The 21,665-nt window shown below is 68.4% G+C and overlaps 3 protein-coding genes across 15 annotated transcripts in view; 1 reads left to right on the top strand and 2 right to left on the bottom strand.

Moving 5' to 3' along the window:
* The first annotated feature begins 103 nt into the window (after positions 1–103).
* BOP1 (BOP1 ribosomal biogenesis factor) lies at positions 104–17,342 on the top strand. Of its 2 annotated transcripts, none has more exons than XM_037803131.1 (16): positions 104–256; positions 1,902–2,087; positions 6,787–6,870; positions 14,477–14,631; positions 14,705–14,822; positions 14,898–14,999; positions 15,082–15,294; positions 15,368–15,529; positions 15,611–15,691; positions 15,775–15,844; positions 15,923–16,055; positions 16,131–16,311; positions 16,397–16,685; positions 16,761–16,845; positions 16,923–17,030; positions 17,109–17,342. In XM_037803131.1, exons 1-16 carry the CDS (start codon positions 179–181, stop codon positions 17,260–17,262), a joined length of 2,199 nt encoding a protein of 732 aa, XP_037659059.1. In that variant the 5' UTR covers positions 104–178; the 3' UTR covers positions 17,263–17,342. The 2 variants fall into 2 exon arrangements, with proteins under 2 accessions (XP_037659059.1, XP_037659057.1); XM_037803129.1 differs by having other exon boundaries at positions 1,902–2,099.
* Positions 11,484–13,479, bottom strand: SCX (scleraxis bHLH transcription factor). Its single transcript, XM_037803132.1, has 2 exons — positions 12,717–13,479; positions 11,484–11,846 (listed from the first exon to the last, which is right to left on the bottom strand). Exons 1-2 carry the CDS (start codon positions 13,302–13,304, stop codon positions 11,808–11,810), a joined length of 627 nt encoding a protein of 208 aa, XP_037659060.1. The 5' UTR covers positions 13,305–13,479; the 3' UTR covers positions 11,484–11,807.
* MROH1 (maestro heat like repeat family member 1) overlaps positions 17,125–21,665 on the bottom strand; it is a 111,032-nt gene continuing 106,491 nt past the window's right edge. For 6 of the 12 annotated variants that reach the window (XM_037803110.1, XM_037803113.1, XM_037803111.1 and 3 more), the window contains exons 36-44: positions 20,137–20,274; positions 19,776–19,890; positions 19,110–19,256; positions 18,850–19,038; positions 18,541–18,696; positions 18,327–18,461; positions 18,148–18,250; positions 18,004–18,069; positions 17,361–17,606 (exon numbers count right to left, since the gene is read on the bottom strand). In XM_037803110.1, coding sequence (XP_037659038.1) covers positions 17,521–17,606; positions 18,004–18,069; positions 18,148–18,250; positions 18,327–18,461; positions 18,541–18,696; positions 18,850–19,038; positions 19,110–19,256; positions 19,776–19,890; positions 20,137–20,274 — 1,135 coding nt within the window. In that variant the 3' untranslated portion in view covers positions 17,361–17,520. The other 6 variants (XM_037803118.1, XM_037803121.1, XM_037803119.1 and 3 more) reach the window with 6 other exon arrangements.

Here is a 21,665-nt window from a genome sequence, read left to right as displayed (position 1 = left end):
CCGCCCGCGCCCCAGCGGCGCCCGCGCGCAGGCGCCCCGCCCCGCCCCCGCCGCCCGCCAATGAGAGCGGGGCGCGGCCTCCCGTGCCCTCTGACCCGGGCCCCGCCCCGCGCGCGCACGCGGCCGGCTCGCTGCCGGAAGAGGCCGTTCGGGTTGCGGAACCGGCGTGTGGCGAAGCATGGCGGGGCCGCGGGGTGCGCGGCCGGGAAAGCGGCCCGCGGAGCCGGAGCCGGAGCCGGAGCCGGAGTCCGAGGAGGTGGGTGCGGGGCGGCGGGGCGGCCGGGGCGGGGGCGCACGTGGGGGCGCTGGTCGCGGGGCCGGGACGCGGGGTGCGGCCCCGGTGAGCGGAGGACGCTCTTGCTGCACGCCCGGTCCTCCCGGCAGCACCTCCCAGCCTTGGTCCCACCGCGGGTTGCGGGCGCCGTCCTGGGCCTGTGCCGGCCGCGCGGTCAGCGGCGCCCCGGGGACGACTTGGCAGCCCCCGGCGAGCCTCCAGCGCCCACCCAGGCGTCCAGCTGTCGGTGGAGCGCGGGGGGCCGGTGCGCGTCGCGGCAGAGCCCAGTAGTGCAGAGGGGTGGACCGGCGTCCCGAGCAGTTCCCTGGGCTTGAAGTGTCAGAGAAGGAGGGAAATGGGAGGGAGGGGCGTCCTGTACAGCCGCATCCTTAGGAAAATCGGACTTTGCACCCCCGATAAATAGTTGCCTGCTTATTCGTACAATTCCTTTAACATAGTGCTTAACCTACCGTAAAAAGTAAGAGCCACATGAGAACGAAATGGGCAGGTAGACCCGGCCTTGGTCCACCTCAGTGGCTGCAGTCTGGGGCTTGCAGGTTGAGCCCTCCCGGCGGGCTCCCCTCGACTGCACTGCTTGGAGCTGTCCCTTTGCTTTTGAAATGCACCCACTCCGCACCCCGGCGACCCCCCAGCCAGCAGCCTTTTGAGCTGGGTGAGCCAGTGGGAACGTTGCAGAGGAAGAGGGAAATTGAGGCCTTTGCCTTCAGGTGGTTTCCCTCGAGCCATCGTTCCACGTTAGAGGCCCGCGTGGGGACTGCTCCAGTGGCCCTTGGTGGACGTGGAAAGGGGGGCTGCCAGCTCTGCTCGCCCCACCCGGAGACAGGATCCCAGGGCGGGCTCCTGGAGTTTCATCAGCTGGTCCACGCGTGACCTCGTCTGTGCGGGCTTCTGTTTGTCGAGGTGTCTTGTTGAGTACCCGCGGCAGACTCACCCGCACCATTGCGGGGCCAGGGCGAGGAGGCCTCGTGCTTAGGACCTCTCCCCAACCCCTCAGCGCCGCGCCGGGGCACTTTAAACAGCGTGACCGCCCACAAAAGCACAGACAAGCAGATGAGGTGGTACCAGATGTGCCAGGGAAAGGCGTTTGCAGCGTGAGAGCTGCCCGGCCTGGCTTCCGCTGGGAACTTGCACTCAGCTGCCCGCTCTGCGTGTCTGCAGTCGCCGGGGGAGCCCGCGGTGTTGAGTGTGGGGTTATGAATAGATCTTAGTGGGGGTCAGATTCACAAACGTAGAACCCCCAGGTAAGGAGGACTGACTGGACTTGCTTTTTAGTTACCCTGTGTCCTGTTTGTGACTCTTTAACCGGCCTTTCAGATTTATTAGTCAGCCGTTGGTCCCATACTTGATGGATGAGGAGGTTCTGCTGCAGGTGGTCGAAGCCTGGGGGTTCTATGCCCCCCAAGCTGTACCCACAGCTCTAGGGGCATAGGATGATGAGGGGGAGGTCTGGGGCTTTAGGTGCTGGTGACAGGCGGGAGCTGAGCCTGAAGCTGGGAGGACGTCGTCCATCCCAGGGGCGGGGGTGGGGGTGCTGGATGGGGCTGGGGGCCCTGGCGCGAGGGGCCTGCCGGGGTCCAGCTGTAACCAGCGCCGTGCTTCCCCGTAGGTCTCTCTCCTCTGCCCACCTGTTCCCAGCCACAGCGAGGCCAGCGACTCGGGCCCCTCCGACAGCGAGGAGAGTGTGTTCTCAGGCCTTGAAGATTCCGGCAGCGACAGTAGTGAGGATGGCGATGAGGGAGACGCCGGCGCCAGCAGCTGCGAGGGCCACTGCAGGGCGGAGAGGACCAGCGAGGTGCGGTTGGAGGTGGGTGAAGCTCCACGGCTCTGGGTGCCGGGAGCCCCAAGGCTACGACCCTCTTCTGTGCGCCTGGGTCCACCCGCCCGGAGCGTTCTGGGCTCTGGGTGGGTTCTCAGCCTCGGGGGGCTCCAGGCACCCGTGGAAGTCCCTGCAGGCCGTGGCCTTAGCTGGGCTCCCCGGGGCCTGAGCGGGAGGGCTGCGCGTGGCCCCTGTGCCTCCTACGTAAGAGGAGCGGGAGAGGAGCTCGACTTAATTAGGGTCTGAAATCAGTGATTTCACACGTCTGCGGAACTCGTCACCGTGGCTGGCACAGTGATCACCCCAGGCGGAAGCCATGAGAGCCAGGGCTCGCTGGGTGGGTGCCGGGCCTGCTGCGCCCGAGCTGCTGCTTCAGGAGGAACAGGCTCAAGATGAGCTGTGAGCCGTCTGCCCGTCTGACGTCACCACAGCTAGGCGCGGAGACGTGGCTCGCTGTCCTCGTCAGGAAGGATGTTAGCTGTGTTGATTCTGGTTACTGGAACTGTGGAGAAACCTACCCTTTTTTTTTTTGATCTCTTCTTTTTTTGACAATATTATTTATCTTTTATTTTTAAGATATGTGAGACATTTTTTCTAAAATTAAAGTAAACATCTCTTTGTACAGAAATCACACCTATGTGTGATCTTTAACTTCAACTCATAGTTAAGAGCCACAACCTAATGTGCTAAACAGAATTGCATTGCCCATCCATCTGTCCCGCTGGGGACTGTAGGACACACGTCTCCATGAACACTAAGAATTAAGATACGATATCAAAATGCCACAGAAGTTTTGTGTCAGAAAATTAGTTGACTTAAGTGTTGACACCTGACACAAACCATCAAAAAAAGCAATATATAAGGTAGAGGAAAAGCAAAAAACAATTGTCACTGAGGTCCAAGAACATGAAAACCATCACACTATTTAAATTTGATGCATTGGAAACAAGGAAACGTCTTTAGAATTGTTATATAAACAACTTCCAAAGCTCCAGGTGCAACAGCTCAGAACCCTAGCTGTGACAAGGCATTTTTAAAACACTGATAAATGTACAAATACATCAAATACAGGAAACATTAACAGTAAAAGCATTAACTATGGAAATAGAGAAATTATGCATTCTTTCCAGACATGCTTTCATTTTCTGAAGTAAAGGTTTTTAAAGAAAGCATTATAAAAGGGCCAAAAGTACTTATCATGTATTTTAAAAAGCATTTGTCAAAGTTCAAAACCCCATAAAAAAGACTGTTTAATGTAAAGAAATATCCTTCAAGTTAAAATAGGAGAAAAAATAACCGTGAAGGTGTTTGCCGCGCGCTTTCATTCAGCAAACGTTTAGCGAGTGTTGCAGTCCCCGACGGCCCGGTGCGGACGTGGAGGTGGCAGCGATGTCGTCACCGTCCTGTGGAGCTGGGCCACCCGCTGCAGCCGCCCTCAGAGTCTCCTACTTCAGTCCCTACAATGAGGCCAAACGGCCAGATCCTCTCACACTCCGCTGTTCTTGGAATCTTCTTGCAAAATGAGCAGTGTTCACCCGCGTTGAACCCCGGGGCCTGCGGCATGGCTGACGGGAGTCTGCTGCCTAAGTCACCTTTCATGTCCAAACCTTGCCGTTACCAAAAATAACATCACCAAAATCAGGAAAACCAAGACACATTTCCTTCCGAGTACACAGAACAGCTGGAAGAGGGTAATGTGCACGTGTGGGACACGTGCAGATGTACGCGAGGGACAGCGTGTGACTCCAGTGGGTCCCTCGGTGGCCGGTTAGCCATGCCCAGCAGTGGCTGCCGAGAGCCAGCCTCTCAGGGTGGGCGCTGCGTGCCGAGGACCCGTGTGTTCTCCATGCGTTCGGACTGAGCTCTTCCCTGGAGTCCGTAGCGCAGATGTGGCTTCCGGAAGTTTGGTTCCTGCAGATGCTGCGTCTCAGGTCCACTCCCTCCAGCGGGTCCCCTGTTTGGCCGCTGCCCCGGCTTGGAACTGGCAACCCAAATCCCTGGGGCGCCAGGGTCGGTGTGCCAAAGAGGCATCTGGAGACAAGTGTGGGGGCGCCTGGGACCGAGCCCCGTGGGATGTTGCTGTCCGACCTGAGCACTGTCCCCGCTTCTTAAGTTTTTAAAATTACGAAATCTGTACCCAAAAAAAAATTCAAATATTCCCCAATCTATTCAGTAAGGGTGGGAGCTCCTGCCCAGTGCCATGGCCCTGTGGTCACTTAATATTTAGTAATGTATGTCTTTCTGGACACTGCCTCTTCCTTTTTAAACTAAGGGTACTCACATTTAAATTTAGAGTTTTTTTCTTCATTTTGTTTAATTATTTCAACAAGTCACGCACACAACTGTATCCAGCTACGCCAGGTGCACAGTGCAAAGCCAGGCTCTGCCCCCGGCAGCCCCCCCGGGGTGCCCCCCGCAGGGCCTGAGCCTGCAGCTCCCGGGCCAAGCACCTGGAGGCTGGAGGCCACAGGGATCAGCCCCGGGGCCTGCGGGGGGCTCCCCTGAGGGGTGGGGGCTCTGTCTGGGGTGCAGAGGACAGGGTTGGGGTGTCTGCTGTCTCGAGCTGTGGTCCTGCAGGCCTTGGCAGCTGCCCCTGACCACCCCAGGACACCAGCCTTGGCGCTCAGCCTGCTCCAGCCTTAGCTGGGGCATCCGCCGGGCCCTGTCCGAGGGTCTCCAGTTGCATCCTCGTGATGGCGTTTGAGCCCTCCCAGACCGGGAGAGGGGATTGAAGTGGGGGCTGACTTGCTGTACCCTGTGCCGCGTCCCGCTTTTGGGTGGTGGCAGGTGGAGACTGAGCCCCTGAGTTGGGACCCCCAGGTCAGTGTCCACCATGGTCTGCCTCAGCGCTTGCTCTTCATCTGGGGCCGGCCCGGGGTGCTGATGGGGAGCCTCCCACCTGCCGCCTCGACGGGGCGGCTGTGTTCACCCCCACAGCCCGTGGCTGTCCACGCTGGACGCCGTGGCCCACAGGGGCACAGGCACGGGGTCCCGGGTGCAGGAGACCCTGGGGAGCGGCCTCTGGGGCGAGGGGCCCTTGTGCCGTGGGGTCCCTGCCTGCCATTGGGCGGACGTGGGGTTGGGGCTGAGCCCAGTGCGAGTGCCCACTTGGGAGGCGCATCGAGGGCCCTGAGAGCCCTGGGGGGCCGCTGCATCCAGGCCCTGCTGCTTCTGCTCCCTGAGAACCTTTCTGGGCTGCCTGTGCCCATCCGGGCCGGCATGTCTGCCCAGAGCGTGTCCACCTTTTCCTGGTGGGAGCGGGCACTGGTGCTTGGTGCTGTCTGTCCGGGGCTGTGCGGGCGGCTGTGCTGAGCCTGACGGGCCGTGGCACATGCTCGCCTCCCTCAGTGACAGCCGTGTCCTCGCTTATGTCGCTCCCCACGCGCCAGCAGCCCCTGGGATAGGTTCTGAGCAGAATTTCTGGGTCAGAGGGTGAGGTACTGTTAACCGTGACGGGCGCCCCAAGGTGCCACCCAGGCAGCGTCCCCTCCCTGCCCGTCCTGCCGCCGTCCCGTCGCCGCTTCCTCGGGCAGGGCGTGCAGGCGCCGCCCCCTCTGCTGAGACCCGGGCCCAGGTCTGAGGTTGTCCTCGCCTCGCGGGGCAGGTCCCGCCTCTGCCCTATGTGACCCTGGCCCCCAGCTGGCACCACCAAGGCACCACCAAGGATGTCAGCTTGGGGCTGCCCAAGCTGTGGGGAGGGGTACACGGCTGTCGCCCCCTCTTCCCCATCCTTTTCCCGAGGGTCCCGTCTGGCCCTGTGGCCCACACAGATGCCTCCCAGGCGTGACGTGGCAGTGCAAGGGCTCGGGCCTCCCTGTCGTCTGTCCGTCTGTCCGAGGAGCCCGTGCCGCTTTCCTGTGCGCGTTGCCTGCGGCCATCTCAGTGGCTTCAATGGCCAGTGTTGCCCTCGCGGTGCCGGGGTCTGGAGCCCCTGGAGTCTGCGCTGGTGCCCTCTCCTCCAGCCTGGCGGACATGGGACCCCCCCCACCGGCCCCGACACTCAGTTTCTCCCGGTGTGTCCCCCTCCCCACCCTCTGCCCCCAGCCGGCACAGTCAGGAGAGCGGGGAGCGTGGAGGGAAGGTGCAGATGGGGCCGGCCTTGTTCCTGCCTGGAGAAAAGCTTAACCTCCCGCCGCCCGGACGGCAGGGGAGAGTGGGCCTCGGCTCCCGGCCCCTCGGCTCCTGCCCCTGCTTCCGGCCCCGGGGGAGGCGGGGGCAGCCTTCCCGTCCGCCGCGGCCAGTGAGCCTGGTCCAGCCCGCCACCCCCCAGGGAGACTCTTTCCAGGTTAGGGTCTGAATCCCGGTTGCACCCACTCGCTGACCTGGAGCTGTGGGGTCACTTGGAGCCGGGGGACGTGGGGAGGTGGGGACTTAGCTGGGCACTGGCCTCGGGCTGCCTCCCACCACCCCCAGGTTGGGGCTGAGCCCCAGTGAGGGAGGGCATGGGGGCTCCTGCCAGCCTGGGGGTGGTTGGAAGTGGGGTGGGGGCATCTGTTTGCACTGGGCCCCCAGGGGCCGGCTGGGAGCCGTGATGTTGGCATTGGAGCTGGGGGTGCTGAGGCTGGGGGCCAGGGGCGGCCTGGGGGGGGCCTTGGCCCAGCGTCAGTGGGGCGTGCCTGGGCCCAGGTCAGAGGGCATCCTGCGGTCTCCGACACGACCACCCCTCTCTCCGCAGGCTGGACCCCCTTCCCCGAGGACGGCAGTGGCCGGGAGACCCCAGTGTGAGGACGAGTACCTGGAGGACAGCTCGGACGAGGAGGTGAGTTTTGCGCCTTCTGGGGGAGGGAGGGAGGGTGCGTCAGGCTGGGCGGGGGCACAGGCCTGTGGGACGGCCCGGGACAGCCTCATGGTTTCACCGTCCAGCCGGGTGGCCTGGGCCTGGCAGCTCGAGCCGGGGTGGGGGGGGCAGGCACGCCCCCTCCCCGTGGGCCCTGCCCTGTCAGGCTGCTCGTGGCTCCGGGGTGGCCCGGGGGGGTCTTGGGGCGCTGAGCTGGGGGCTTCGGGTTCCTCACTCAGGGTCAGGCCGGGGCTGGCTCCCCCCAGGAGCTCTTCCTGTCCGCGGCGGCCCCCTCGCCCCCTCCCCGGCCGGGCCCCTCCGCTCGGCTCTCCTGGCAGCGGCTGCACGCGCCTTGGCCGGCCGCCTGCTCCCGTCTGCGCTGCGCGCTCCGAGCCGAGAGACAAAACAAAATAAATTGGTTTCCTGGCCGGAGCGGCGGCGCTGGGCTCCCGGCCGCCTCCCCCCCCCCCGGCTGCTGGCGGCCGCGTCCTCACAGCTCCTTCAAGCCCGGGTCGGGAGGGAGCCGAGGCCGCAGACGGCCGCGGGGGGCCGGGCGGGGCGGGGCGGGGCGCCCCTCTGCCCCTGCAGGGGCTCGCGGTGGGCAGCGCGCCGGGCCGGGAGGAAGCTGGCGGGGGCCGCGGGGGCTTCCTCGGCGATGACTATCCCATATGTGGGCCGCGAGCGCGGCGGAGCCCCCCGCCCGCCCCGCTGCCAGCACAGCCGCGGCGGCCCGAGGGGGCGGCAGAGCTCAGCTTTCAGGGGCCGGGCCGGGGCCTCGCAGATGCTTCCGCCTCCCCGAGAACCTGGGGGTGGGGGCGTCTCGCCTGCTGTGCCGCCCGTTTCTGCCCCAGTGGGGGTGGGAAGAGGGTCGGGAGGCCGTCCGGGCACCCAGGAGAGCGCCGTGAGCCGTGGGGGTGCCCGGGCAGCCGCCCTCCCCAGATGGGGCCCCCCACGCCGTGCCTGGCGGGCTGCACCTGGGAGGGGCCTCTTCAGGAGCTTTCTGCCGGGGCTGCCTCGGCTGCACAGCTCCCTGGCGGGGGCCGAGGGGACCGGGACCCCGGGTCCTTGGCTGCCCCTTGGGCTGCTCAGCAGAGCCACCCCCACCCTGGCCGGGCACAGCTGCGTGGAAAAACAGAGCAGCTGGGCCGGCGCTGGCATGGAGGGCGGGTGCGGCCGGTGGCGGTGCCAGCCCCGGACAGGCGCATGCGGGCCCTCGGCCTGGCGGGTGCTGTGGTCAGGCCCTCCCGACGGCCCCCGGCGGCCTGCCCGCTGGGAAGACGTGACCTCAGCGGGACGGGGGCTGTGCTGGGGCTGTGGGCCCCTCGGGGCGGCCGCCTCCTGGCCACTGTCCCCCGGCCCTGCTCCGCCCTCACCTGGGCCTGCAGGTGGCAAGGGGCTGGGTCACACACGGTGCATCTGCTGGGTCCCTTTGGGGTGCCCCTGGCCGCTCTGCTCTAATCTGATTAGCCCGTTGGTGGGGGGCGGCGCTGGGGTCCACAGCCCCAGCTCAGGCCCCTCCATGCCCCTCCCCCGGCTGCACAGACGTGATCTCATCCTGGGGGGGCCGGGCCGGGCGGGACCGGCACATGGCAGCCCCTTCCCGGCCAAGCACTGTGAGAAACTGAGGCTGCGGGCTGGCCCAGGGAGGAGCAGGAAGTGTGGTGGGTGAGGGGTCACGGCCGCCATGAACTTGGCCAGGAGGGGCTGGAGGAGCCGCCCCGACGGTGGGCCTGGCCCGGCTCCCTGGGCTCCCGCCCAGCTGCCCCTCGGGGCCCCGTCGGCCGGGCCGTCTGCAGCCAGCGCCCGCCGTCCTCTCTGCTCTCGCGCCAAGGCCGTTAATGGTTTCTCCCGGCTACTGAACCGGCAGCTGCCTTCGTGCAGGCGGCCTGCTCCCCTCCCCTCTGGCGCACGTGTCCCCGCCGAGACCACCGTCCTCCCCCGGCGCCCGCCCCCTGCCCCCACAGCCCTGGACCGGGGGGACAGAGCCCCTCATGGGCCCTGCCCGGGCCTGGCGCTGTCCACCCTCCTCGGCCGTTTGCTCCTCCTGGCTGCAGAGGCCCTCGGGAGGTGTGGGGTCAGGTGGGGCCGGGCACACTCAGACCAAGCAGGTCTCGTCGGTGGGAAGCGGGGGGCAGAGGCGGCCCGACGCCTCCCTGAGTTCTGTGCTCACTCGGGCCAGTCGGGGGCGGAACGGTCCTGGGATGGGGTCTTCGCCGTGGGGCTTCGCCGTGGGGCTGGGAGCACAGGAAAGCAATAATGTGACGGTGAGCGTGGGGAAAGGGGGTGAGGGGTGCTGCCTGGAGGGAGGGAGTCCCATAGGGCTGTTTCAGGGGTGCTGCACTTGGGGTGGGGAGGGGCTGGGCATGTGTGGAGCCCCAGGACCCCCAAACTTTCAGTGTCAGTCTTGGGTGGGTGGACGGACTTGGGGTGGTGTAGACAGGAGAGTGGGGGGCCATGGCTGGGCCCCGCCCCTCCCGGGTGTCAGCCGTGGGACCCTGGGGCCGCGGGAGCAGGAGCCTCGGTGTCCCTAGCCGCGGGGGGGGGCAGCTGGGAGGCTGGGCCGGCCTCTCCCCCTTGGTCCGGCCCCGATCTCAGGCTCCGGGGTCGCAGGTGAGCCTGGCGGAGCGCCCCAGCCCCCCTGGCCCAGCCCTTGGATGGAGATGAGCCCCCCACCCCCAGGCCCCAGGCAGGCGGGGGCGCCGGGGCTGGAGGGAGAACACTGCCGCATTGTAACCCGAGAGGGGCCGGAGGGAAGCGCGCGCGCCGGGCGGGGGTGGCGGACCCCGCGTCCCGGGGGACAGGTGGGGGCGGCGGAATGAGGAGCGAGTGAGGGATTCCAGAGGTGGGCCGGCTTCCTCTCCGGCAGACGGCCCCGGGGGGCGGGCGGCGAGCCAGGCCTACCTGCGGCCCTGACAGCTGCAGCCGCTTTGGGGAGGGGCGGGGAGGGGGCGCCCCGAGAGCGGAAGAGCCCCAGCCGCCGGCCGCCGCCGGGCTCGGGGTCGGGGCTGCGGGTGCCAGGGCTGCTGGCCCGGGGGTCCGCGGCCACCCGCCCGCGGGGACATGTGTTTCCTGGCAGCCGCAGGTGCTGAGCGGCGGGGGCGGCGGGCCGGGCGGGGGCGGCCGTGATGGATCGTGTGGCGTGGCCGGCAGCTCGTTCCCGGGACGGGGACAGGAGCTGACAGCTCCCAGCGCGGCTTGGCTGCGGGGCGGCCCTGGGCCTCGGGGCTCTGGGCCCCAGCGGGTGGAGGGCGGGCCTCCCTGGGGAGGACGCCCACGGGGGGCAGCGGGTGGGGGCCCAGCCGGGGCCTGGTTTGCATTTCTGGAGCCGGGAGGGTGACGGGCGCTCCCCTCCCTGCTGGCTGGCGGGCAGGCCCGGCCGCGGCTACCGGCGCTCACTGGGAGCGGCTGGGCCAGCTGCCCAGGTCCGAGGCCGGCCAAGTTGCAGCCGCTGCAGGAGCTGGGGATGGCCTGCTGGGCCCCGGCCCTGAGGTGTGGGAGGCACGTGCCCCACGCCCCTGACCGGGCTGGCCCTGGGGTCCCTCAACTCACGGCTTCTGACCATGCCAGCCGCACCCCAAACTCCAGCTGCTGTCTTGAGGACTGTACCCAGCCTTCTTGTTAGGCTGCTGGGTGTGTCGCTGCCCAGACCCTTTCCTGCTGCCACCCTGCCTTCAAAGCCCTGCTCCCCGCTGGTGGCAGCTTGTCCTGCCTGCCGTGACCCCACGTGTGTCCTTGGCAACCCCCTGGTTTCCAGGCTCTGCAGCAAACGCTACCCCAGACCCAGGTGGCCAAGAAGCCAGTGCTGTGCACTGCCCATGCTGTGGCCGCCGGCTCCCGCCCCAGCCCCCAGGATGTGCTCCCCAGCTCCGCAGGTGAGCCCCGTGCTGTGGGCAGGTGGGCACAGAGACCCCAGGCATCTGTGGGGCCGGCTCCTACAGCTGCACCCTGATCCTGGCTTTTGCTGAGATGGGGTGCCCTTTCTCCAGCCAGCGGTGGGCTCCTGTGGGGTTAGGGAGTGGAAGCCTGGGATTCAGCTGGGTCTGGGCGTGGTGCCAGGGGGCAGCTACTGTCCTGGGAGGAGCTGCCCGTGCCGCCCAGCACAGGGCCATGTGCCCTCCTCGCTCCCACTGCCCACCTGAGATCATCACCTGTGGGATTTTAATGGCGGCCAGCTGTGCCCAGCACACGAGGCACCAGGTCCCTTCTCCCTGAGGGGCAGTGCTGGGTGGGACAGGGGCTCCTCTTACCTTTGCTGTGGCTAGAGTTGGGGGGCACAGCCTTGGAGCTGAAGCACACCCCTCACTCACCCCGCAGGGAAGGTTGTGGGGGCGTTGCTGGTGCTGGCCTCACCTGCACCCCCATCGGCCAGGCTGCAGGCCGGGGGCTCCCACGCTGGCCCTCGCCCGTGCCCGCAGGTGCTGCCCGTGTCATTTTCCATCCCACTTGCTGTCCCCAAGGGCCCACCTCGGCCCTGGATGGTGACATCCCCCTCAGAGAACTGGAGTGCCCTGGCCAGGAGGGGGGCCCACAGGAGGAGATGGCCCCACCCCGAGGCTGGGGAGGGAGGCCCTTCACGAGGATGCTGTGCCTCCGAGTTGGGAAGATATAGTTTTGTTTTTAATTATACAAAACTTCCAGAACATATATCATCACATCAGAAGACAAGAAATGCCAGCACGAGGTGACCCCAAGGAAACCAAGGCAGAAGTCCGGGTGGGCCTGGGTGGGTGCTGGGGGCTGGCTCTGAGCCCTGCTGCCACCGTCCGTCTGTCCGGCCCGCGCACCCACTGGGCCGGGGCTGTGCTCACTGTCACCCGTGGCCTGTGCACTCGTGGGGCCCGTCTCTGGTCAGGTCCGTCGTGGGGGGCCGCCTCGGCCCTCCGCCAGCGCCACCCGCCACCCAGGCTGGCGTGGGCCTCCTAGCTGCGGATGGCTGTCTTTCTGTCCCGGTCCTTGCTCTGTGGGGGGAGGGGCAGGGAGTCAGGGCGGGCAGCGTCTTGCGTTCCCCCTGCCCCTGCCGCGCTGGGCCCTGCCACTTGGTGCTCCCGGAGGTGGCAGGCTCCAAAGCACCCGCCTCCGGGCTTGCCCCAGCTTTCTCTGCACAGCATGGGGAGGGGAGCACGCTGTTGCACAGCCGAAACTGTAAAATTAAATTTCCCAGATGTTCAGGCCCCAGGAGCTCTCACTCGTGCCGTCTGGAGAGGAAGTGGGGATTGGGGAAGCCGGCGCTGTATTTTCTCCCCACTCACCCTGCTTTCCGGTGCCCCCAAGTACTGCATGGCTGTAAATCTTAGTCAGCCCCTGTGCGGCCGCTGCCCCAGCCCCCCACGCTCTCCCACCAGCCTTGGCTGCCCCAGGCAGCCCTGCAGCCCGGGGTCTGCGCCTGGAGCTGGGCTCCAGCCGCTCGGGCCCAGGAGGCAGCTGGGGGGGGGGGTGCAGGGCAGCAGGTGCCCCGTAGGCCAGGCTGGCTGCAGGTGCTGGGAGCTGTGCGGTGGCATACGACCTCAGGGGCTCCCCCTCACTGCCCTGTGCCCCCACTTTCTGCAGGTCTATCTCCAGCCTCTCACAGAGGCGTGTGTCTGTTCTGCCTTCCCTGTGTCCTGCACCCCTTGGCCCCATGCTACAGCTGGACCCCGAAGGTCTGGGGCTTCTTCTAAGGCCTGAGAAGGCCCAGCCCTTCCTTCCTGGCCCCTGGAGCAGATTCCACCTGGGGCCTGGGGCCTCCCTCCTTGGCTCCGCTGGGTCTACAGCTCCAGGTGTCCTGGAGGCCCCCCCTTTGCCTTGTCGCAGCCCCCTGGGGACCCCTGGCCCTGAACCAGCGCGCTCACCAGCTTCCTCTGGTTGCTGAGGCAGAAGGTGCAGATCTGCTTGGGCTGGGCGTTCTCGCCGTCCCGGGCAGGGGGCGGGGGCGGCGGCGGCGGCGGCGGGGGCGGCAGCGGGGGGCTCCCGGCGCGCGCAGAGTGGTAGAAGGCGGGTCCCGAGTGGCACGGCTGCCCGTCGCCGCAGGCCTCGCCCACCAGCAGCACGTTGCCCAGGTGCGAGATGTAGCTGGAGGCGAGGCGCAGCGTCTCGATCTTGGAGAGCTTGCGGTCGGCCGGCTCGGTGGGGATGAGCGTGCGCAGCGCCGTGAACGCCGTGTTCACGCTGTTGGTGCGGTCCCGCTCGCGCGCGTTGGCCGTGTGCCGCTGCCGGGGCTCCCGGCCCGCCCGCCCCCCGGGCCCCGGGCCGCTCCCCGCACGCCGGCCCCCTGCCCGCCGCCGGGCGCCCTGGAGGCCGCAGCGCGCCGCGTGCACGCGACATGGCTTCTCGTCGGAGCCCGAGCTCTCGCTGCCGTTGTCCTCGTCCTCCGACAGCATGCTCACCTCGGGGTACAGGTAGCGGCCGGGCGGCGCCGCGCGCAGCATGGCGAAAGACATGGGGCCGCCCGTCAGCTGCGCCGCCCGCCGCGCATGCCGCCGCCGCGCGCTTCGCGGGCCGCCCGGGGCCGGGGTCCGCCGGCGGGGTCTGGCCGCCGGGCGCCGCGCACACGTGCGTCCCGGGCTGGAGCGCGGGCCGCGGGCTGGGCCTTTAGAGCCGCGCGCGCCCCGCCCCCGGGAGGCTCCGCCCCGCGCCCCGCCCCCGGGAGGCTCCGCGCGGCCCGCCGCCCCTTCCCTGTCTCGGGGCTGGGGGGAAATGGGTCCCGGGGGGCGCAGAGGGGACGGGTCGGGCGGCGGGGACTCAGGCTTTCTCCCCGCAGTAGGACCCTGTCAGCGCTGCTCCCGTGTCCGTCTGTCTGTCCCATGTGCACTTGAGCCTTCTGCGCCGGCCGCGTGCAGGGTGGGGACACAGAGGGGCCCGCAGATGTGCTTCTCTGGCGCCGCGGGGCGCTGCCTGTGCGCCTGCACCTGCCTCCTTGCTCTGGATACCACCCCCCGTTAGGGCCCAATTCCGGGTGTCGTTCTAGACTCGGGGTGGGGGGGCGCTCCCAGCAGCGGGCGGTTGGGGGGTCCTGCCTGCTGCATGGAGGCGGGCTCCCCGGGGCCCCTCCCCCGCGGGGCCGCCGCTGCAGGAAGTCGCCTCTGGCCAGGGCTGGGCGGAGTGAGCTGGTGGCTGGCAGGGGCTGCGGCCAGGAATGTGTGTCCAGGAATGCGAAGGCTTTGCCCATGGTGGGGGACGCTGGGGCACCTGGGGCAGGACCCGGGGGGACTGTCGGGGGTGCCTGGGGCGAGAAGGGCAAGCGCCTGCTTGGCCGAGCCCCTCCCCTGCGTGGGGGTGGGCAGGGGCTTCCCTGAGCCCGGCCCTGTGGCCGCCCGCGTCTGCGAAGGGCCCCGCCGGGAAGGGCGCCCACGGCGATGAGGTCACTTGTCTGTGGCTGCCCGGAGCCCTGGCCAAGCAGCCCTGGGGGGGGGCTGGCACCTCTTCAGTGGAAACTGTGAAGGTGCAGCCCGGCGCCTCCGAGGACGGGCGGGGGCAGCGCCGGCGCTCCTGCCACGTCACGCCCCAGGCCCAGGGGAGGGCATGCACGGGGGTCCGGTGACCTTAGGCCCCAGGGTGGCTGGAGGGGGTGAGGGCACGGGGGTGCAGCGTTGACAGGGGGCACCCAACACAGGACATCCGGAACACGGTGGGCAACGTGCCGCTGGAATGGTACGCGGACTTCCCGCACGTCGGCTACAACCTGGATGGCAGGCGCATCTACAAGCCCGTGCGCAGCCGGGACGAGCTCGACCAGTTCCTAGATAAGATGGACGACCCTGACTACTGGTGGGCAGGGTGTGGGGGGCGGGGGGCAGCGGTGGGCAGAGCCCACGGCCGGGTGTGACGCACGGGTCCCCAGGCGCACAGTGCAGGACCGGATGACTGGACGGGACGTGCGGCTGACCGACGAGCAGGTGGCCCTGGTGCGGAGACTGCAGAGAGGCCAGTTTGGGGACGTGAACTTTGACCCTTATGAGGTGCGTGGCAGGGGCTGGCCCGGGGCCTGGGGGTGCCTGGAAGGGACCAGGCCGGCATGCTCGCTTGCCCTGCAGCCCACCGTGGACTTCTTCAGCGGGGACCCCATGGTGCACCCAGTGACCGGCCGCCCGGCAGACAAGCGCAGCTTCATCCCATCGCTGCTAGAGAAGGAGAAGGTGCGCCCCTGCCGGCCCCCTTGCGCCCCCAGCCTCCCTGCGCGGCCCCCGGCCTCCCGCCCTGAGCCCGTCTTGTGCCCAGGTGTCCCGGCTCGTGCACGCCATCAAGATGGGCTGGATCCAGCCTCGCCGGCCCCGGGACCCTGCCCCCAGCTACTATGACCTGTGGGCCCAGGAGGACCCCAACGCCGTCCTGGGGCGCCACAAGATGCACGTCCCTGCACCCAAGCTGGCCTTGCCCGGCCACGCCGAGTCGTACAACCCCCCTCCTGAGTACCTACCCAGCGAGGAGGAGGTGGGCCGGGCGCTGGGAGGGGTGGGGGGGCCAGGCCTGGGGCGGGTGCCCGGCTCACCCCTGGCCTCCACAGCGCCTGGCGTGGGAGCAGCAGGAGCCCAGCGAGAGGAAGCTCAGCTTCCTGCCTCGGAAGTTCCCCAGCCTGCGGGCAGTGCCCGCCTACGGCCCTTTCATCCAGGAGCGCTTTGAGCGCTGCCTTGATCTCTACCTGTGCCCGCGGCAGCGCAAGATGCGGGTGCGTGGGGGGCGGGCAGCGAGGGGGCAGCTGTGGGGGGGCAGGAAGTGATGGCTGCTGACGACTCACTCTCGGCCCCAGGTGAACGTGGACCCCGAGGACCTCATCCCCAAGCTGCCGCGCCCTCGGGACCTGCAGCCCTTCCCCACGTGCCAGGCCCTGGTGAGGGGACGGGCCCTGGGCGCAGGGACGGGCAGGTGGGGCGGGGCCTCCCTCGGCACAGTCCCTTACCACCCACTCCTCAGGTCTACAGGGGCCACAGCGACCTGGTGCGCAGCCTCAGCATCTCTCCGGGGGGCCAGTGGCTGGCTTCAGGTAGGTTGGAGGGGCGGGGGGGGCAAGAGGGGTGGGCGTGGGGGCAGGCAGACCACCGAGGTCCTGTGGCGTGTGCAGGCTCCGATGACGGCTCAGTGCGGCTCTGGGAGGTGGCCACTGCCCGCTGCCTGAGGACGGTGCCCGTGGGGGCTGTGGTGAGGAGCATCGCCTGGAACCCCAACCCCGCTGTCTGCCTGGTGGCCGTGGCCGTGTAAGTGGGGGGCCAGGTGGGGGTGGGGGCTGGAGGCTGCCCTGTGCTGAGGGTGGGCTCGGCTCTGGCCTGCAGGGAGGACGCGGTGCTGCTGCTGAACCCGGGCCTGGGGGACCGGCTGGTGCTGGGCAGCACTGACCAGCTGCTGGGGGCCTTCATTCCACCTGCGGAGCCACTGCTGCAGCCAGCCCAGTGGCAGGAGGCCTCGGAGGAGGAGCGGCAGGGGGGCCTGCGGCTGCGTGTCTGCCACGGCAAGGTGCCGGGGTGCCGGGCCGGGGGTGCTGAGTGGGGTGGGGGGTGCTGGGCGGGCATCTCAGGTCACCACTCCGCTTTCCCTGCAGCCCGTGGCCCAGGTGGCCTGGCATGGGCGTGGGGACTACCTGGCTGTGGTGCTGGCGGTGCAGGGCCACACGCAGGTGCTGATCCACCAGCTGAGCCGGCGCCGCAGCCAGAGCCCGTTCCGCCGCAGCCACGGGCAGGTGCAGTGCGTGGCCTTCCACCCCAGCCGGCCCTTCCTGCTCGTGGCCACGCAGCGCAGCATCCGCCTCTACCACCTGCTGCGCCAGGAGCTCACCAAGAAGCTGGCGCCCAATTGCAAGTGGGTGTCCAGCCTGGCTGTGCACCCCGCAGGTGAGGGTGGAGGCTGGGACGTGGGGCTGGGGGCTGAGGGGGCCGCAGGAGCTCACCCCCCACCCTGGCCCCCAGGCGACAACGTCATCTGCGGCAGCTACGACAGCAAGCTGGCGTGGTTTGACCTCGACCTTTCCGCCCGGCCCTACCGAGTGCTGAGGTGAGGGACAGGGCGCCCGGCTTCCCCCGATCCTGTACCCGTCAGTCTCACTAACCCCCCACCCCCCCACCCCCCAGGCACCACAGGAAGGCCCTGCGGGCCGTGGCATTCCACCCCCACTACCCACTCTTTGCATCTGGCTCTGACGACGGCAGCGTCATCGTCTGCCACGGCACAGTGTACAGGTGAGCCCACGCCCACCCCAGGTGAGCCCACCCCCAGGTGAGCCCCACCTGCGCCGCTGAGCCCGCCTCCCCCCACAGCGACCTGCTGCAGAACCCGCTGCTGGTGCCACTGAAGGTGCTGAAGGGACACGCGCTGACCCGCGGCCTGGGTGTGCTGGACGTGGCCTTCCACCCGAGCCAGCCCTGGCTGCTCTCTGCGGGTGCCGACGGCACACTCCGCCTCTTCACCTAGGCGCTGCCGGGGGTCCCGGGGTGGGGGTCCCGGGTGGTCGCCCCCATGCTCCGGACTTCAATAGAGGCTCTGTTGTTGTTGCTGGTTGTGGTGTGATCTGCGTTGACGGAGGGCCCCGGCCGGGAAGGAGAGGCTGTGTCGTCCCCTCCCCTCGTCGTAGAGGAGCAAAGGGTTTTATTGGAAAATATGGGGTACACGTGGGCTTCTCCCCCAGCCCCTGGGGCCCCCGGCTGCTGCTTGCTGGTTGGGGATCCTGCCTCAGGCGAACTTCACCAGCCGGCCCAGGGTCTCGGCGGCCCGCATGCGCACGGCGGGGGCGGGGTCCTTGAGCAGGAGCTGCAGAGCTGGGGGGCAGGAGCGGCTGCTGGGGCCCGGCTCCCCCCGCGGCCCCCGGCGGCTCTGGCCCCACCTCCAAGGTGGGGAGGACCCGGGCTGGCTGAGTGGGGGCCTGGCCTGTGCTGCCCGGGAGGGCTCAGGAGCCAGCGGAAAGATAGTTTTTCCTTTTTTAGTGTTTTTTAAGCTCTCTTGGAACAGTTAGGAAGTTTCCGTGAATTACCAGAGACGATGAGGTCACCAGTGACAGGGAAAAAATCCTTGAAATCCAGGAAAATCACTTAGTCCCCTCATTGCCCGCAGGGTCAGCAGAGCCCCAGCGGAGCTGTAGCTGCTTGGCGGGGGTGGGGGACACATGGGGCTGGTGGGGGGGCGTGGGGGGGGCAGCCCGGGCCGGCAGCCACTCACCGGCGATGAGCTGCTCCAGGTCCACCTGGGGCGCCTGCTCGGGGTCCGCGTGCAGCACCAGGAAGCCTGCGCGGCGGGAGGGGGCTCAGGGGCTGCGGGGAGCGCGGCCGGGGGGCTGCGGGGCGGGGCCGGGGCATCGCTCACCTACGAGCAGGGGCGCCGCGGCGCGAACCCCCTCCCAGCTGCTCTTGAAGTAGAAGAGGCTGGTGCTCAGCAGGCGGCCCAGCGCCGCGGGGAAGTGGCGCATCTGCGGAAGGGGCGTCAGCGCGGGCCCCGCCCCCGCCCCGCCCCCGCCCCGCGCGCCCCCCGCCCGCGCCCCTCACCAGGCACTTGCTGGCCGCGTTGAGGAACTCGCCGAGGTGCAGGCTGCGGCCCTCCTGCAGGTGCTTCTGGAAGGCGGCCGCCAGCTCCTCGCACTCCAGGTTGGGGCCGCACATGCGCAGAGCGAACCTGCAGGCCTGTGGGTGCCGCGCTGAGCCCTCCCGCTGTGCCAGCGCCCCCCACCCCGCCGGCCCCCCACCCCCCACCCCCACTCACGCTGACCACGGGGCCCTGGGGGTCCTGCAGGTGCAGCAGCAAGGGCACCAGCCCGCCCAGAGTCTGCTCCAGGAACACATCCTCACAATCGCTGTGGCAGGCCTGGTTGAGGTGCCCAAAGAGGCAGACGGCCGCCCGGCGGAGCTCTGTCCTCTCCTGGGGGTGGCACGGCGTCAGCAGGAGGGCAAGGGGTGCGGGGCTGGGACACCCAGGCTGGCGGCGGTGAGCCCCCAGCAGGAGCTGCCCTGCACCCACGGCCCACACCCCCGCTGGTGGGTGAGACGAGGGGATGGGGTTCCCGCGGCCTACGCTGTCAAAGAAGGGCCGGATGCGGATGGCGACGTGCAGCAGCACCGAGTGCAGCTCCCCGGGCTCCAGCAGGGCCAGCAGCCGCGCCAGGCCCTCCATGGCCTCCAGGGCCACCAGGCCATGCGGCTCCTCCACGTCGTCCAGCCCGCCCAGCATGGCCGTCAGGAGCTGGGGGCCGTGTGCCCGCACCTGGGGAGTGCGTGCATCAGACCTGCCGACCCTGCCGGCCTCACCCAGGCCCCCCTCTTCCCCGGGCCCACCTTGTCCGGGGAGCCGGCGGTGACGTTGGCCAGCCCACGCAGCACCAGCCGCCGCACGCTGACACTGGCGTCCTTCTGCCGGGCAGCCAAGTTGTCCAGCAGTGACTCCAGCAGCAGCAGGTCGTTGACCACGTTGCTCGCGAGCAGCTGGAGGGGGCAGCGCCCTGACTGCCTGCACCCCATCCCCCGAACTCCCAGTCAAGGCAGGGGAGTGGGTGTGGGGGCTGGGCTCGGAACCCTCCAGCACCCCCACTTGAGGCTGCACCCCTTGGTCCCACAGGCCTGAACCACCCACATACACCCCTACCCTACCCTGACAAGTTTCCGGCACTGTCAGCCACAGGCGAAGGCGGGTTCTGTCTGGGGAGTCTTGGGGGACCCTGGCCCACCCCGCCGCCTCAGGCCTGCCAGGCAGCAGCCCCCAGCACCACCTCCAACAGCCAGAGCCCTCGGTCCCTGGGTGGGGGGTCCAGTCACCACAGACTGCTCCAGGGGGCTCTGGACTGCGGGGCCAGCAGCCGGCCCTCCTGGATCACAGGCAGGGGAGGCAGTGGCCCACCTGCCGGCCTACGGGGGGCTTTGTGCCGCAGACGCCCCTTTGGTGGCAGAACAGAGCTGTCCCCTGCCCCAGGCAGGGCGCGGCGAGTGGTTCCCTCCAGGCCTCACCTCTGCGAAGAAGGCGGTAGAGGTGACTCTCTGGGCTTCGTACACGCTACTCTGCGCCGACACCAGGGCCTTCATCAGCAGTGGGAGCCGGGGCCCCGCGTGCGTCGCCATGGCACTAAGGGGGCAGGAGGGCTGACCCCAGGGGCACCCCCCAGGTCCCCCCCCCCAACATGCCCCTCCCAGCCGGGCCTCTGCAGTCTGCATCACACACCAGCCCCCACCTTCCCTGCTCCCCCTGACTGGGAGAGAGTCCCCTGGCCTGGTGACCCCCCTCTGTGGGGTCCTGTGCTTCTCGGGGTGTCCCCCGGCAGCTGGAGCTCCCTGCCGGGTGGGTCTGACGGACCAGCAGGGTCCTGCTTACTGGGCCAGCTGGGCGACACCCTCCTCGTGCCCTTCGGGGGTCCTCAGCAGCTCCCAGCCGCCCTCCAGGGCCATGACCTTAACCACCTCCTCGCTGCCGGCCCGCAGCAGCATGGCTCGCAGGGTGTCCACTGCCGAGCTGCAAGGTGACACCGAGCACTCGGTCCTCCCACCTGGCACCTGCCACCCCACAAGGGAGCACACACGCCAAGCACGCACACACACATGCACTCGCACATGGCACAAGCTTGGGAGAACAGTGGTGTGGGTGTGTGACCTGCTGGGCCTCAGGAAGATGCCCGAGAGGGTGGGGTGTCCCTGTCCCAGTGTCTCCCAGGAAGAAACCCCCACGGGGCCGAGCCTGCCCAGCCGGCCTGTTTGCCCCGGGGTGATGACATGGACGTTCCTTCAGAGGTGCTTTCCTCAGCACGCCACACCCAAGCACTTCTCCCTGGACCTCGGGGCAAGGGGCTTTGGTTGTGGGGCACTCTGGCCCCAGCACACATCCCACATGGTCTGTCCTGCACCCTAGAAGCCCGAGTGCTCAGCTGTGCACAGCCACAGCCTCCCAGGGACGAGACCCCGTTCCGTTGTGCGACTGGACCCCAGGACGCGAGGAAGCAGCACCGTCCCACTGGGTGGACACCACGTGGGGAAGAGAAGAGGCAGCCTGGGGGGCTGGGGGTGACTCCGGTCCTCTCTCCAGACACCAGGGGCAGAGTCCCCAGCCTGCTTTGGGCAGCGGACGCCCAAGAAACGAGCCTGAGGCCACAGCCTCCTTGGGCCACGCTGTAGCGGGGTTCACCTCCCGCTGCTCTCGCCTACTGGCTCAGATGGGCACAGCTGGCGTCGCCCAGGGACAGGAGGTAGCGGTGGCCCCTCCCCAAGGGTAGCTCTGGGGAGCCAGAGTGGCCGCTGTGGCCTGCGCCGCACCCCTGGGAGGTCCAGGCTGGCCGTGCAGGGGGAAAGCCTGAGAGCGGCACACAGATGGGGTGGAGGCCCCAGGGCATGCAGGTCACCGTGGGGCCTCGTGCAGCCCTGGCCGATGCCCTGCTCTCAAGCGGGTCCTTCCCCAAGAGGAAATGGCAGAGCACAGCTGCCAGCACCCCAGGTGAGAGGCTGGACAGAGGCAGGAGCTTCTGCCCCTGGAGAAGGGGCAGTTCTGGGAGCTGCCCATGCCACGCTCAGCATGTGGGGACAGGCCTCAGCGACAGGCCCTGGGCTTCCCCATCCACCCACGGGCATCACGGCTCGGGCACATGGCCCTCGCCCACCTGCTGTCCAGAGTTCCTCCAGATGTGGCGTCTGGAGGGGCTGTCGGGACACCAGCCGCAGTCGGGGCCGAGACCTGGGGGGCCTCGCCTAGGTCCCTGCTGGGAGAGGGCCTGAGCCTGGATCCCGGTGGGATGATGTCCCGGTTCGTCAGGAGCCCCCACTCCCGCCCGGCAGTGAGGCCCCAGTCGCCCTGTGCCTGCTCACACCCTGCGCGTCATATAGTCGGCAGTGGGGGCTGTGCCCTGGGGCTGTAAC

This window comes from Choloepus didactylus, chromosome 14 (genome assembly GCF_015220235.1).
Source record: "Choloepus didactylus isolate mChoDid1 chromosome 14, mChoDid1.pri, whole genome shotgun sequence".
Lineage (NCBI taxonomy): Eukaryota > Metazoa > Chordata > Mammalia > Pilosa > Megalonychidae > Choloepus > Choloepus didactylus.
This window is presented reverse-complemented; position numbering and strand designations above follow the sequence as displayed.

What these genes read in the sequence shown, in the direction of transcription:
- BOP1 (XM_037803129.1), top strand. Translation starts at nt 179, where the DNA reads ATGGCGGGGCCGCGGGGTGCGCGGCCGGGAAAGCGGCCCGCGGAGCCG. An exon ending in TGAACTTTGACCCTTATGAG is followed by an intron (nt 14,823 to 14,897) that starts GTGCGTGGCAGG and finishes CTTGCCCTGCAG; the next exon opens with CCCACCGTGGACTTCTTCAG. An exon ending in TCCCCACGTGCCAGGCCCTG is followed by an intron (nt 15,692 to 15,774) that starts GTGAGGGGACGG and finishes CCCACTCCTCAG; the next exon opens with GTCTACAGGGGCCACAGCGA.
- SCX (XM_037803132.1), bottom strand. Translation starts at nt 13,304, where the DNA reads ATGTCTTTCGCCATGCTGCGCGCGGCGCCGCCCGGCCGCTACCTGTAC. An exon ending in TCAGCAACCAGAGGAAGCTG is followed by an intron (nt 11,847 to 12,716) that starts GTGAGCGCGCTG and finishes CTCCCCCCACAG; the next exon opens with AGCAAGGACCGGGACAGAAA.